Genomic DNA, 15,421 nt, shown 5'->3' on the forward strand with positions numbered 1-15,421 from the left:
TGGAGCGGGGGCATGGTTAAAGAGTGTGTGGAGTTTTTCTTCTCTCTCATGCTGGTTCCAGCTCTTAACATTTAGTAACCCCAATGTATACCAACAGGTCGCTAAAGACTGATCACAATACATAGCACTAGGTAACCATTAAAGGGGTACTCCGCTGCTCAGCATTTGGAACAAACTGTTCCGAACGCTGGAGCCAACGCCGGGAGCTTGAGATGTAATAGCTCCGCCCCCTCATGATGTAATGAAGGGAGGGGGTGTGACATGACATCACAATGGGGCGTGGCGTTACGTCACATCTCCAGTCCCAAAAACTTCTGGTTTCCGAGCCTGGAGACGCAGCTCCGCACATAATGCGGGTGTTGCAGGGAGATCGCAGGGGGACCCAGCTGCGGGCCCCCCGTGATCAGACATCTTATCCCCTATCCTTTGGATAGGGGATAAAATGTCTAAAGCTGGAATACCCCTTTAAGCAACAGGTACACTTGAAGTATATACATGGCACATACTACAAATATAGTGACTAGCCTTTCAATGTACAACCTCCTCAAAAGATAAGGGGGCGATTCTTCCATCTTGAGAAAAGAAAGTAAAATCTTCAGTGGCAACAAATTGTTGTTGTTTTTTTTTACCAAATTCTAAACATTCTTTATTCCCATTAGTTTGCATAAAATAACATTTGTTATATGTGAACAAAATAAAATTAACACTTAAGTTGGCATATAGAATTCTTGAGTCAAATTAAAAGGGTATTCCCATTCCATTTTAGGAACTGTCAGGAGCAGCATATGTTTGCTATGGGGATTTTCTCCTGCTCAGGACAGGAACACAGTTTTTCCTCTGTATAAATCATTAGTCAGACCTCATATGGAGTATTGTGTCCAGTTTTGGGCGTCCGTGTATAGGAGGGACATGGCTGAACTGGAGAGGGTGCAGAGGAGGGCGACAAAGATTATTGGTGGTATGGGAGGATTACAGGACCAAGACAGGTTATCAAGCTTGGGGTTATTTAGTTTGGAGAAAAGACGTCTTAGGGGCGATCTGATCACAATGTACAAAGACAGTGAAATCTTCCTTAGTGGACACCTCCCAATAGGGGACAGTTTTTATTTCCCCAGCAGAGTCCCATAAGACTTAAAGTATTTGCCCCCTCCAAATAGGGGACATTCCCAAAAGCGGACGCGGACACATCCAATAGGGGACATCCAGGCTTATGTGCCGGCCCTACCTTGTACACAGGTTCGCTGTCAGGGTATACAGACAATATCCGAGCAAGGGGTCCAGACCCTTGCTGCACCCCCCCCCCCCGGCAGAACCCCCAGCACAAAAGCAGAAGACTGATGTTTAGCCCCTTAACGACGCAGGACGTATATTTACGTCCTGCGCCGGCTCCCGCGATATGAAGCGGGATTGCGCCGCGATCCCGCATCATATCGCGTCGGTCCCGGCGCTCATCAACGGCCGGGACCCGCGGCTAATACCACACATCGCCACGATCGGCGCTGTGCAGTATTAACCCTTTAGAAGCGGCGGTCAAAGCTGACCGCCGCTTCTAAAGTGAAAGTGAAAGTGACCCGGCTGCTGTTCGGGACCGCCGCGGTGAAATCACGGCGTCCCGAACAGCTTACAGGACACCGGGAGGGCCCTTACCTGCCTCCTCGGTGTCCGATTGGCGAATGACTGCTCCGTGCCTGAGATCCAGGCAGGAGCAGTCAAGCGCCGATAATGCTGATCACAGGCGTGTTAATACACGCCTGTGATCAGGATGAGAGATCAGTGTGTGCAGCGTTATAGGTCCCTATGGGACCTATAACACTGCAAAAAAAAAGTTAAAAAAAAGTGTTAATAAAGGTCATTTAACCCCTTCCCTAATAATAGTTTGAATCACCCCCCTTTTCCCATAAAAAAAAAAAGTCTAAAAAAAAAATAAATAAACATAGGTGGTATCGCCGCGTGCGTAAATGTCCGAACTATAAAAATATAGAATAAATTAAACTGCACGATCAATGGCGTACGCACAAAAAAATTCCAAAGTCAAAAAAAGCTCATTTTTGGTCACTTTTTATACCATTAAAAAAATGAATAAAAAGTGATCAAAAAGTCCGATCAAAACAAAAATCATACCGATAAAAACTTCAGATCACAGCGCAAAAAATGAGCCCTCATACCGCCCTGTACATGGAAAAATAAAAAAGTTATAGGGGTCAGAAGAGGACATTTTTAAACGTATAAATTTTCCTGCATGTAGTTATGATTTTTTCCAGATGTGCGACAAAATCAAACCTATATAAGTAGGGGATCATTTTAACCGTATGGACCTACAGAATAATGATAAGGTGTCATTTTTACCAAAATATGCACTGCGTAGAAACGGTAGCCCCCAAAATTTACAAAATGGCGTTTTTTCTTCGATTTTGTCGCACAATGATTTTTTTTCCGTTTCGCCGTGCATTTTTGGGTAAAATGACTAATGTCACTGCAAAGTAGAATTGGCGATACAAAAAATAAGCCATAATATGGATTTTTAGGTGGAAAATAGAAAGGGTCATGATTTTTAAAAGGTAAGGAGGAAAAAACAAAAGTGCAAAAACTGAAAAATCCTGAGTCCTTAAGGGGTTAAACACTACTCTCCTGCTTCTGTACATGCGTCGGTCACATCATTCGCCCCCCTCCTTCCCTGATCCCCCCCCCTCCCCTGTACCACTTTATTTCCCCTGTGCCAAATCATCCCCCCTTTATTACACCCTGTGCTACATCGTTTCCTCTTGACCCCCCCCCCCACCACCAGTGCTATCTCATTCCCCCTTTATTACCTTCTGTGCAAATTCATCACCCCCTCTTTTCCACCTCCTGTGCCATTTTTTCCCCCTTTATCCCCCTGTACCACCTCATAAAGAGGGGGTGATAAATGGAATCAGAGTGTAATGAAGGGGGAATGAAATGGCACAGGGTGGACCAAGGGTAAGTGATGTGGCACAGGGGGTAAGGGGGGGATAATTTGGCACAAGGCATGGGGGAATAAGGTGGCACAGGGTATAAAGGGGGATGACATGATACGGGGGAGGGATATGGGGCGATTAAACAGCACTAGGAGATTCTACTGTTTTCTATGTAATTACACTCTGCAGTGAGTACAGGACAGTATTCTGTTAATTAGGAAGAATTTTGAGCCTTTTTCCCAATAAGGGACATCTCTCATTAGCGGACACTTTTTAATTCCCTGTGAGTGCCCGCTATAGGGAGATTCTACTGTATATGAATGGACAGTACAGAGATCTCTTTAGTGATCTTTTCATACCTAGGCTGGGAGCCATGACAAGGGGGGCATCCTCTACATCTAGAGGAAAGAAGGTTCCACCATCATCACAGACAGAGATTCTTTACAGTAAGAGCAGTGAGACTATGGAACTCTGCCACATGATGTTGTGATGTCTGACTCAATAAATAAGTTCAAGGGGGGGGGGGGGGGGGCTTGGATGTTTTTCTAGGAAAAATATAATATTACAGGTTATGGAGACAAGACTTATGGGGATCAAACATTGATCCAGGGATTTATTCTGGCATATTCTTCTCTCATGGGGAAATTGGCATCAGCTTCATGGGGGATTTTTCTCTTTCTCTGGATCAACACAGTAGGGAAACAATAGGGATATTGGTTGAACTTGATGGACTCTTGTCTTTTTTTTACCTTTTAAACTATGTAACTATATATCTCTCCTCCGCCATGTCCTTAGGTGAACTTAATTGACATTTGTCTACTCATCACTACAGTGGAACCTCTACGAGACAATCACCCAAAATTGGCAGGTAGGGTACGTAATCTTCTTGAAGAATGCATAGTATGGAAGAATAAATGTGGAACTGTAATTCTAGTCTTGGTAAAGTCAGGGCTGGTGCAAGGATTTTTGCCACCCTAGGTAAAGGCTACTTTTACTGCCCCCTTGACTCCTCCCATTGCCACGCCCCACCTTGCTACTGGGGTGACACACTGTAACAACCCCCCTCCTCATGTAATCTGCTTACTACTGGAGTGACACACTGTAACAAACCTCCTCCTCATGTAATCTGCTTACTACTGGGGTGACACACTGTAACAACCCCCCTCCTCATGTAATCTGCTTACTACTGGGGTGACACACTGTAACAAACCTCCTCCTCATGCAATCTGCTTACTACTGGGGTGACACACTGTAACAAACCTCCTCCTCATGTAATCACCTTACTACTGGGGTGACACACTGTAACAAACCTCCTCCTCATGTAATCTCCTTACTACTGAGATGACACACTGTAACAAACCTCCTCCTCATTAGTGTTGAGCGGCATAGGCCATATTCGAATTCGCGAATATTCGCGAATATATGAATGAATATTCGTCATATATTCGCGAATATTCACATATTCGTTATATCCTCGTTTTATTTTCGCGTATGCGAAAATACGCGCATGCGAAAATTAGCATATGCGAAAAATAGCATATGCTAATTTTCGCATATGCGAATTTTCGCGCGCCAGTCTCACACAGTAGTATTACAGCCTTCTTTACACCACACAAGCTGGAAGCAGAGAGGGGTGATCACTGTGATGTGTACTGTGAAGAAAAAAAAAATAAATAAAAAAAAAAATAAAAAAATATTCGTAATTACGAATATATAGCGCTATATTCGCGAAATTCGCGAATTCGCGAATATGCGATATTCGCGAATAATATTCGAATTGCGAATATTCGCGAGCAACACTACTCCTCATGTAATCTCCTTACTACTGGGGTGACACACTGTAACAAACCCCCTCCTCATGTAATCTCCTTACTACTGGGGTGACACACTATAACAAACCCCCTCCTCATGTAATTACCTTACTACTGGGGTGACACACTGTAACAAACCCCCTCCTCATGTAATCTCCTTACTACTGGCGTGACACACTATAACAAACCCCCTCCTCATGTAATTACCTTACTACTAGGGTGACACACTGTAACAAACCCACTTCTCATGTAATCACCTTACTACTGGGGCGACGCACTATAACAATCCTCCTTCTCATGTAATCACCTTACTACTGGGATGACACACTGTAAAAACCTCCTCCTCATGTAATCTCCTTACTACTGGGGTGACACACTGTAACAAACCTCCTCCTCATGTAATCTCCTTACTACTGGGGTGACACACTGTAACAAACCTCCTCCTCATGTAATCTCCTTACTACTGGGGTGACACACTGTAACAATCCTCCTTCTCATACAATCTCCTAACTACTGGGGTGACACACTGTAACAAACCTGCTCCTCATGTAATCTCCTTACTACTGGGGTGACGCACTGTAACAAACCTCCTCCTCATGTAATCACCTTACTACTGGGGTGACACACTGTAACAAACCTGCTCCTCATGTAATCTCCTTACTACTGGGGTGATGCACTGTAACAAACCTCCTCCTCATGTAATCACCTTACTACTGGGGTGACACAATGTAACAATCCTCCTTATCATGTAATCTCCTTACTACTGGGGTGACACACTGTAACAAACCCCCTTCTCATGTAACTGGGGTGACAGCTTAGGGCTGGCTGTCAGGACCTGGAGAAATAACACTCTTGCAGAGGGCAGAACGGCGCCCCCATCAAGAGGGCGCTCTAGGCGGCTGCCTATTTTGCCTATAGGTGGAGCCGGCCCTGGATAAGGTATTCTCAAACAATTGGTCTTTTCGAGTGGTTTTACTATACGTTATCTGACTGTTGTACCATAACATGATTAATTCTACCAAAACCTGGAGGTAAAAACAAGGCAATAAAAAGGTTTATAGCCTTCTTCACCTCACGCGGAATTATCAATACTCCACACATTAACAGCATCTCAAGCAATAAAACTAAAGGCCAGCGTGGGAATAGAAAAAATAAAAATAAAAAAGCTCGAAGTACGCAATAAAGTTTCTTCAATTCACAGTTTGCTACTTTATATGCATAATTATAATTAAAACTAAACCTCTTATTTAAAACTTTAATGGCGCGGTCTGTTTACTTCCCAGAATCAGTCGATGATTACTGGAAATGGCGAAGGAACGCGGCGCATTAGCGTGGAGGAAAAGATGCTACAATTACCAGTCCTTGTATTTTCTTTCTACCGTAAGTAAAGTTCAATAAATATTTGGCTGCGCCAAGGATCCATTAAAGTATTTCCATGTTCAATACGTCTGTCCCTCATCCCAAACCATCAGTCGGCGAATTCCAAGTAAGAAAAATAATAATAATAATATTAGACAATATTCCATTGTTCCGCCATTCCCATACATCAGTGGTCTCAAACTGTGGCCCTCCAGATGTTGCAAAACTTCAAACCTTCAAATGTTTTGCAACATCTGGAGGGCCACAGATTGAGACCACTACTGTACATAGACATGTTATCTGCTTTACATTGGCAAAGCTTCAACTCCCAGCATGCCCAGATAGCCGTTGGCTGAGAGTTAAAGGGGAACCCCGGTGGAAAACTTTCAATTCGCTCGTCTCTAACTATAAGTGCATGCCAACCAGGGTTATAAGCCTAGACGTCTTTCACCTTTAGATTGTAGATAGTTAAAGGGGTTAAGAAAGTTAAACAGATTTGTAAATTACTTCTATTAAAAAAAATCTTAATCCTTTCAGTACTTATGAGCTTCTGAAGTTGAGTTGTTCTTTTCTGTCTAAGTGCTCTCTGATGACACGTGTCTTGGGAAACGCCCAGTTTAGAAGCAAATCCCCATAGCAAACCTCTTCTACTCTGTGCAGTTCCCGAGACACGTGTCATCAGAGAGCACTTAGACAGAAAAGAACAACCTTAACTTCAGAAGCTCATAAGTACTGAAAGGATTAAGATTTTTTAATAGAAGTAATTTACAAATCTGTTTAACTTTCTGGAGCCAGTTGATATATAAATATTTTTTTCCCCTGGAATACCCCTTTAAAAGATCAAAAGGAGAGAAAAAAAAAACCTTTAAACACAAATGAATATTAACCCCTTAAGGACCTGTGCCGTAAATGTACGTCCTGGTGACATGGTACTTAACGCACCAGGACGTACATTTACGTCCTAAGCATAACCGCGGGCATCGGAGCGATGCCCGGATCATGCGCAGCAGGTCCCGGCTGTTGATCGCAAATGAAAACGTTATAGGTCTTCAAAATAGGGGGATCTGAAACGTACTAATTTGGTTAAAAAGTTTGTGATTTTTTTTAAGCGCAACAGTAATAGAAAAGTATGTTATCATGGGTATCATTTTAATCATATTGACCCAAAGAATGAAGAAGACACGTCACTTTTTCCATAAATTGTACGGCGTGAAAACAAAACCTTCCAAAATTAGCAAAATTGCGGTTTTCTTTTTAATTTCCCCACACAAATAGTATTTTTTTGGTTGCGCCATACATTTTACTGTAAAATGAGTGATGGCATTACAACGGACAACTGGTCGCGCAAAAAACAAGCCCTCATACTAGTCTGTGGATGAAAATATAAAAGAGTGATTATTTTTTGAAGGCGAGGAGGAAAAAATAAAAACATAAAAATAAAATTTTCTGCGTCCTTAAGGCCAAAATGGGTGCCAGAATGTTAAACAGATTTGTAAATTACTTCTATTAAAAAATCTTAATCCTTCCAGTACTTATTAGCTGCTGAATACTACAGAGGAAATTCTTTTCTTTTTAGAACACAGTAGTGCTCTCTGCTGACATCTATGTCCATTTTAAGAACTGTCCAGAGTAGGAAAAAATCTCCATAGAAAACATGGTCAGTTCCTAAAATGGACAGAGGTGTCAGCAGAGAGCACTGTGCTCGTGATTCAGCAGAGAGCTCTGTGTTCCAAAAAGAAAAGAATTTCCTCTGTAGTATTCAGCAGCTAATAAGTACTGTAAGGGTTAGGATTTTTTAAAAGAAGTAATTTACAAATCTGTTTAAAGGGGTAGTCCAGTGGTGAAAAACGTATCCCCTATCCTAAGGATAGGGGATAAGTTTGAGATCGCGGGGGGTCCGACCGCTGGGGCCCCCTAGGATCTCTCTGTACGGGAGCCAGGCTCTCTGGCCAGATAGCGTGTGTCGACCCCCGCACGAAGCGGCGGCCGACACGCCCCCTCAATACATCTCTATAGCAGAGCCGGAGATTGCCGGAGGCAGCGCTTCGGCTCTGCCATAGAGTTGTATTGAGGGGGCGTGTCAGCCGCCGCTTCGTGCGGAGGTCGACACGCCCCCTTCCCGCGGGCTGTCGGGGCTCCGTACAGGAGATCGCAGGGGGCCCCAGCGGTCGGACCCCCCCCCCCCCCCCCCCCCGCGATCTCAAACTTATCCGCTATCCTTAGGGGATAAGTTGTTCACCACTGGGTTCACCACTGGACTACTCCTTTAACTTTCTGGCACCAGTTGATAAAAAAAAAAAAAAGTTTTCCACCGGAGTACCCCTTTAAAGTTTTGCAACATCTAGAGGGCTACGGTTTGTAACCACTGCTATGTAAAGCATATAAAATGTCAATGTAAGGTAGTGTTCTCAAACTGTGGCCCTCCAGATGTTGCAAAACTTCAACTCCCACATGGGCAAACCTTCAACCCCCAGCATGCCCGGACAGCTGTTTTGCCAGTGTAAAGCAGATAAAATATCGATGTAAGGCAGTGGTCTCAAATTGTGGCCCTCCAGATGCTGTAGTCCGGGCATGCTGGGAGTTGAAGTTTTGCAACATCTGGAGGGCCGCCATTTGAGACCACTGCAGAACATCGACATTTTATCTGTTTTACATGGGCAGCGAACGAGCTAAATGGTATTTCCATATGAACAAAAAAAATGACTGGGGAACTTATGGAAACAATGCGGTTTGCAGCTGAATATGAAAAATGAATTCAGTGGAGCTGGAACGCTCGCAGGTTTCAATCAATCAATTCTTATACAGGTGGATGGCAGATTTTTTTTTTTCGCTTCGTCTCAGCATGGTTCCAAAAATAGAAAAATCAGTATATTTTCTTGCTTGGAAGAAACAAACAACATGTGTACCAATTAAATGTGCTGGCACAATAGTTACAGGGTGGACCAGAGGTCTCGGCATTCTATTTCTGCAAGGGCCTGGCGCCCGGTTGATTAGCGCAGCAGTTTCCATACGGGAGGATTGTGATGTATAATTGTAGAGAAAGGAACGCAATGAAACTGTAAACTAATTATGAAATTTGAAATTCAATAAAAATGATTAACTTATATTTAATTATTCTATAACACAACCGTAAGGGCGGGGGTCACCCATACAAGGTCGTGTAGTCAGTAGAAGTAAAAAGAAAGAAGCTCTAATCTAGTCCATTGGATGTACAGGGAAACCTCTTTGAGATGACCACCAAACAAAGCACAAAAATTGTGATCTTCTAAAAGGATGGTCTCCTCAAAGAATACATAATGAATGTGTGGTGTCCCGGTACCGTACATCGTACTGTACCTTGTGTGCTAAGTCCCCAAAGTCCGAGTTACATAGTTACATAGTTACATAGTTAGTATGGTTGAAAAAAGACATACGTCCATCAAGTCCAACCAGGGGATTGAAGGGAAGGGTGTAAGGGGATAAGGGAAAGGGATGTAGTTTTATAATTCTGCATAAGCATTAATGTTCTTTTGTTCCAGGAATGCATCTAACCCTGTTTTAAAGCTGTTAATTGTTCCTGCTGTGACCAGTTCCTGAGGTAGACCGTTCCATAAATTCACAGTCCTCACGGTAAAGAAGGCGTGTCGCCCCTTTAGACTAAACCTTTTCTTCTCCAGACGGAGGGAGTGCCCCCTCGTCCTTTGGGGGGGTTTAACCTGGAACAGTTTTTCTCCATATTTTTTGTATGGGCCATTTATATACTTATATACGTTTATCATATCCCCCCTTAAACGTCTCTTCTCAAGACTAAACAATTGTAACTCCTTTAATCGCTCCTCATAGCTAAGATGTTCCATGCCCCATATTAGTTTAGTCGCGCGTCTCTGCACCCTTTCCAACTCCGCAGTGTCCCTTTTATGAACAGGCGACCAAAACTGAACAGCATATTCGAGGTGAGGCCGTACCAATGCTTTATAAAGGGGGAGTATTATGTCCCTGTCCCTTGAGTCCATGCCTCTTTTGATACATGACAATATCCTGCTGGCTTTGGAAGCAGCAGCCTGACATTGTGCTATTCTGTAGTCTGTGATCTACAAGTACACCCAGATCCTTCTCTACCAGTGACTCTGCCAGTTTAATCCCCCTAAGACATACGACGCATGCAGGTTATTAGTACCCAGATGCATAAGTTCCTGCGCACCGGTAGGATCCTACTAGCGGGATAACCCCTTGTCACCTCTTCCTTCTTTAATTTGATATGTTTGGTGTGTATAATATGTATATAATTTATGGATATGTATAGTACTTCCAGGACCTTAGGTCACATGACTACTAAGCCTGCTGTTAGGTTAAGCTTAAGGACCTTCCAGGTCACGTGAGTGGGTCACATGATGTACCACAATGCTTTGTGAAAGGACTGACAGTTGGTGGGAACCAATAAGCTATGAGCCTGCCCCCTTGCCATATCAGGGCGCTATATCCAACCCTCGCTCTCTTGCTCCTGATCATCTCTAGAGAAAGCATCACTCTGTACAATTCTGCAAGAGAACTTAGGCCTGAAGTCCGCTAACTTCAGCCGAATACAAAACCGTGAGTTCAACTAAACTCAATCCTAAATCTACGTGACTACTGAACCTAAAACCAAACCCTAAATTCAGTGGAACAGCGTAAAGCAAGCCTCAAAGCTTATTTCCCTACAAGGTCCCAACCAACTATGAGCAACTTAAGTCCGGTCCTCTGTAAAGACTGTTACTACTATTCACCTGCATAAGAAGTTGCAGTAAAGTTATTTCCAGTTTACTAAACCTCCGGTTGTGGACAATCCTTTATTCCTCCCTATCGTTCCTGGTAAGGGTGGCGGTAGGAGATATATATATATATATATATATATATATATATATATATATATATATATATATATATATATATATATATATATATATATATAGAGGAAGAACACGCACCCTGGCGTCAAGACAGTTAAGGGTTAATCAAACACCCTTTCATCACTGCACAGATACACCCTACCTACCCTACATCCCCACAAGCTCACCACAAATGTGAAACTGAAAATTTGGCACAAGAAATCTGGTCTAGATGATGGGGTGGTCTTCTAAAAGAGGTGGTCTTGTGCAAAGGTTTTTGTTTGTAAGGATTCTGGTTGGTCACTAGACTGCAGAATATGGCTTCACCAACAGCAGTTTCCTTTCCTGGGTCCTAATAACGGTTTACAGTACTCAGATACCCCCAGGACTTATAGTAGAGCAGAAGAGGATGAAGACAACCCGAGGACTTATAGTAGGGCAGAAGAGGATGAGCAGCCAGCAGTTGAAATAGTAGGAAAGTTATAGAAGCATGTATCAATAACCATTAGGAGACTGGAACTGGAGAGCATATGAAGGATGACTCAAATGGAAAATAAACAGCAGAGATGAAACACACAAGACAACTCAAGAAAACTCCTACTGTCATTCCCAGGCTGGATCTGCAACAAGGTGGTAAGTATAACTCTCTTTACTGTATACCTTATACAGCCATACAGATGACTGTGTAATGTATACTCCTCCTCCCTACCCACCCCCCCCCCCCCCCCCACCCCCGAGGAGTTAACTAGTGCTGGGCTGAGCTATACTTGTGGTGTCACCTGCGAGCACAGCGCTAACCCCCAACATGGGCGGGTTTGCAGAAGCCGAACCTGACAATGTTTAAAAGTTCCAAGCTCCCCGAAGTTTGCATTGAATCTGGGTTCTGGGGCTCGGCTCGCTCACCTCTACAGCCTATACATGTACAGTATGTGAAATCGATAACAGCATATTGGGAACAAGATTTGCACCCCACAACCTATTAAATACTGCTGTTTTTAAGAGACGTAAGTTGTAGCTTCAGGGCCCTGATTCAAAATCTGCATGTTCTAGATATAACAATGGTCTCTTATGGCGGAGGATGTGCCTTGGGGCCCACTTTGGCACCAGAGCCCTGGTGCAACTGCTACCTCAGCACCCCTTATAGTTACTCCTCTACTCTTTGTACCGTATTTTTCGCCGTATAAGACGCACCAACTTTTTCCCCCCAGTTTTGGGGAAGAAAAAGTGCGTCTTATACGAGTACACACACCTATCGCGGCGGTCCCTGCGGCCATCAACGGCCGGGATCCGCTGCTAATACAGGACATCACCGATCGCGGTGATGCCCTGTATTAACCCTTCAGACGCGGCGATCAAAGCTGACCACCGCGTCTGAAGGGAAAGTGACACTAACCCGGTTGCTCAGTCGGGCTGTTCGGGACCGCCGCGGTGAAGTTTTGCAACATCTGGAGGTCCGCAGGTTGAAGATCACTGTTGGGTTCAGAATCTTTTTTTTCTAGATTTTGCACCATTAAAATTGTGTGCGTCTTATATGCCGGTGCGTCCTATAGGGTGAAAAATACGGTAGTTTATTTGCAGTAACTGGTGGCTAACAAGTTTGTGAAATCCCAAATGTGTATTTGGTCCTTTACCGCCCTGATGGCGGCCACATTTAACATCAAAGAAATTCTATATTCACTACTCCAATGCAAGTAAGTTTGACTATGTAGAATTTTCCAAGCAACTGATCCAACTTTAATAAATAGTGAGACGATACATTGCTTCCTACATAGTAATAAATCCACCCAACTATTTTAATACTGATTTGTTAAAAAAAAATAGACTTATTATGTAACAAGCCATATTCAAGACGGCAAAGTAAGACAGCAGGCAGTGACTGAAGAGCGATTAGACATTCCGTAGACATTGGCAGCCCCGATTCTCTACCGCACTCTATTTTTCTTCTCTAATTATTTTCACCTCAGGACTCCTGGTTCCGCTTTGCATTCTAATCATGGGCGCCCGTCGTGTTTACAGAACAAACACTCGCCTCTAATTAAATGATTTGTTTTAACATCACTCCTGGGCCCCGGCTCCCTATTACCTTGGGTGCATCTGTCTGCAGTTTCTTGGGTGTCCCTTTGGGTTCTGGAACTTTTGAAGTGTCCTTAACAGAGGGCGAGTCGGCGTGCTCTCCCTGGAGGTTCAGGTTGATGTTGTCCGTGCTGGCAGAGTGGTCGATATTATTGGAGTTCCGATTGCGATGAATAGCTAGAAGACATGAAATAAAACAGCTAAGGGAAAGCAAAACCTTTGAAATTTTAGGGGGGGGGGGAAACTAAACTTTATTCAAAACAAAAGTGCAAGTCAGAGAACATTTTATATTTGTCCGTCGATAAACTAATCAAAACCACTATGGATTTCCTTACTTGTTTAGACTTAGACTGTAAAACATTGTTATATGTACAAAAGGAACAGATTAAAGGACTTAGGTGGTACAACCTCTCCCCCAAAGCACATATTTTTTTATTCCAAAACATTCTAAAACTTCTGGCTACATCTGTCAGGGTAAAGAGGGGAATTTGCAAGTCATAGCCATACTGGAATCATAAAAGTATGTATAAACACACACAGTATATATAGGTACACACATATATGCTCTGTGACAGATATAGGTAAATATATTCGGACTATGAGAGTCATATATACAGCACATATATTTACATATGTAGTGTCCTAGCACACATATTTTCTGTGGTTTCATGAAGCCTGAGGACCTGACCCTAGATGTTCCATTATCAGCTGAGCTGTTTGGCCTGTAGCTGTGATGCCCTGTCACACTCTCTGAAAGCAGTCTGTCCCCCCCTTCCCTTCCAGTTTTCTCAGGGTGAGACCAATGATGTGAAGAGGAGGAGCTCATATTACTGATCAAAAACTTTCTCAGATAAAGACAGCAATGAGCCTGTTCTGTCAGAAACAAGGGTGATTGATAAACGCTTTATTTTGCCTTATAATATAATGAGCAGTATTATGAGCTCCCCCTTCATATTACTGGTCTCTCCTTAGCAAACAGGAGGAAAGAGGGTAGCAGGGATGGGACCTCTGTGTGACGTCACATCTACCAGGGAGAGAGGGAGGAGCTGCTTTATTATACTTTTTGACTGCATACACAGGTTGTTTCTTCTGCTGTACAACCCCTTTAGGTTCAACTCATTTACTTACATTCTAGTATATATGTTGTTTTATTATAATAAGCTCCCTATATAAGTCTAGCTTTTTCCAGACCTCCCGGTGTCAACGTATGGTCTCAAGGATATAGGCAATGCTAATTTTTGTTTGTATTTTACCAATAGGGGAATGATAAGTTGTAGCCTGCATGCCGCATTTGGCCTAAAGTCCTTATCAATCGCATAACTTTAGAACATGTGGCTATTGCTTATCCGGCCTATAGGTTTTGTTAAATCTGGCAGCAGACCATAAGGAAATACAAGTTGCATGGTTACAGACTGTGGCATTGTACTTCAACTATGATTTAATGACAATCTGGAATTCAGGAAGGACAGTGGAACAATGAAGTAGTTGCCTGAACCAAACAATCAGATTCTAGTTTTCATTTCTAAGAGGCCTTTTTAATAATAAAAGAAACTTCAATAATCTACAGTACACGTTATGAGAAATCTCCAGAACAAACAGGGCAAGATTCTCACCCCTGGGTACTCCGGCCCCCGCCCCTTCGAGACGTACTAATCTTGGCAGTGACGGCCTGCTGAGCCAATCGCCAACTAAGATGGGACAGTGCTGCAGGTGGTGAATGTATGAGTGGGTCGTCAGTGCCGATACTAGATAGTCATGGAAGGTGGGGGCTGGAGTCAGGCCCTGTTCTGGAGATCGAGGAGGTCCCAGTGGTCAGACCCCCTGCAATCATACAAATATACTTTTTACAAGCTTGAATACCACTTTAAGGCCATGTTTACATGGTGGAATTTGGCGGAAAAATGCAGTTGCAGCAGAGTCCATTATTTTCAGTCCCAACAGAGAGAATCAACATGTCGATTTGTTGAATCCGCTCAAAAATTCATTGCCGTCTATGGAGATGGCACATTTCCGAGCGGTCCTAGAGTCGGCATGTTCTTCCAGTGCCTGCAGTCTGCAGAATGTTCATCTGGAAAATTTAGCAACATGGCCTAGTTGGGCATTCCAGAGAAATATTTAATAATAAAAATAAACAGCATATTCTCAGCTGTCACCGATCCTTAGCCATTGCCAGTCTCCAGTATCATTGCCTGCTTGTTCTCTATGCTGACACATAAGTTCCCGCTTTGCAGGTCACCACTGGGCCAGTGATTGGTTTTTCCTTTATGTGACAGGACAGGGAACAGAACTAAGCAGTTTTACAAGTCTGATTTTTTTAATGCAATATATTTATACCGCAGCTACATGGCAAATCTTGGTTATTCACGACTTGAGATAAAACCAAGAGACTGCCACAATC

General features: G+C 43.3%; 1 protein-coding gene and 1 long non-coding RNA gene across 2 annotated transcripts in view; one reads left to right on the plus strand and one right to left on the minus strand.

Annotated features, from left to right (window-relative positions):
- SAMD12 (sterile alpha motif domain containing 12) overlaps positions 1 to 15,421 on the minus strand; it is a 639,318-nt gene that overhangs the window by 558,729 nt on the left and 65,168 nt on the right. Inside the window, exon 2 of the mRNA XM_056522647.1 lies at positions 13,034 to 13,200. Within this exon, the coding sequence (XP_056378622.1) occupies positions 13,034 to 13,200 (167 nt within the window). The remainder of the gene's footprint in view (positions 1 to 13,033; positions 13,201 to 15,421) is intronic.
- LOC130274379 (uncharacterized) overlaps positions 1 to 15,421 on the plus strand; it is a 67,838-nt gene that overhangs the window by 51,619 nt on the left and 798 nt on the right. The window contains exon 2 of the long non-coding RNA XR_008844351.1: positions 6,031 to 6,127. This is a non-coding gene — a long non-coding RNA (uncharacterized LOC130274379). The remainder of the gene's footprint in view (positions 1 to 6,030; positions 6,128 to 15,421) is intronic.

The sequence above is a fragment of the Hyla sarda genome, chromosome 5, assembly GCF_029499605.1.
Source record: "Hyla sarda isolate aHylSar1 chromosome 5, aHylSar1.hap1, whole genome shotgun sequence".
NCBI classification, from domain to species: Eukaryota; Metazoa; Chordata; class Amphibia; order Anura; family Hylidae; genus Hyla; species Hyla sarda.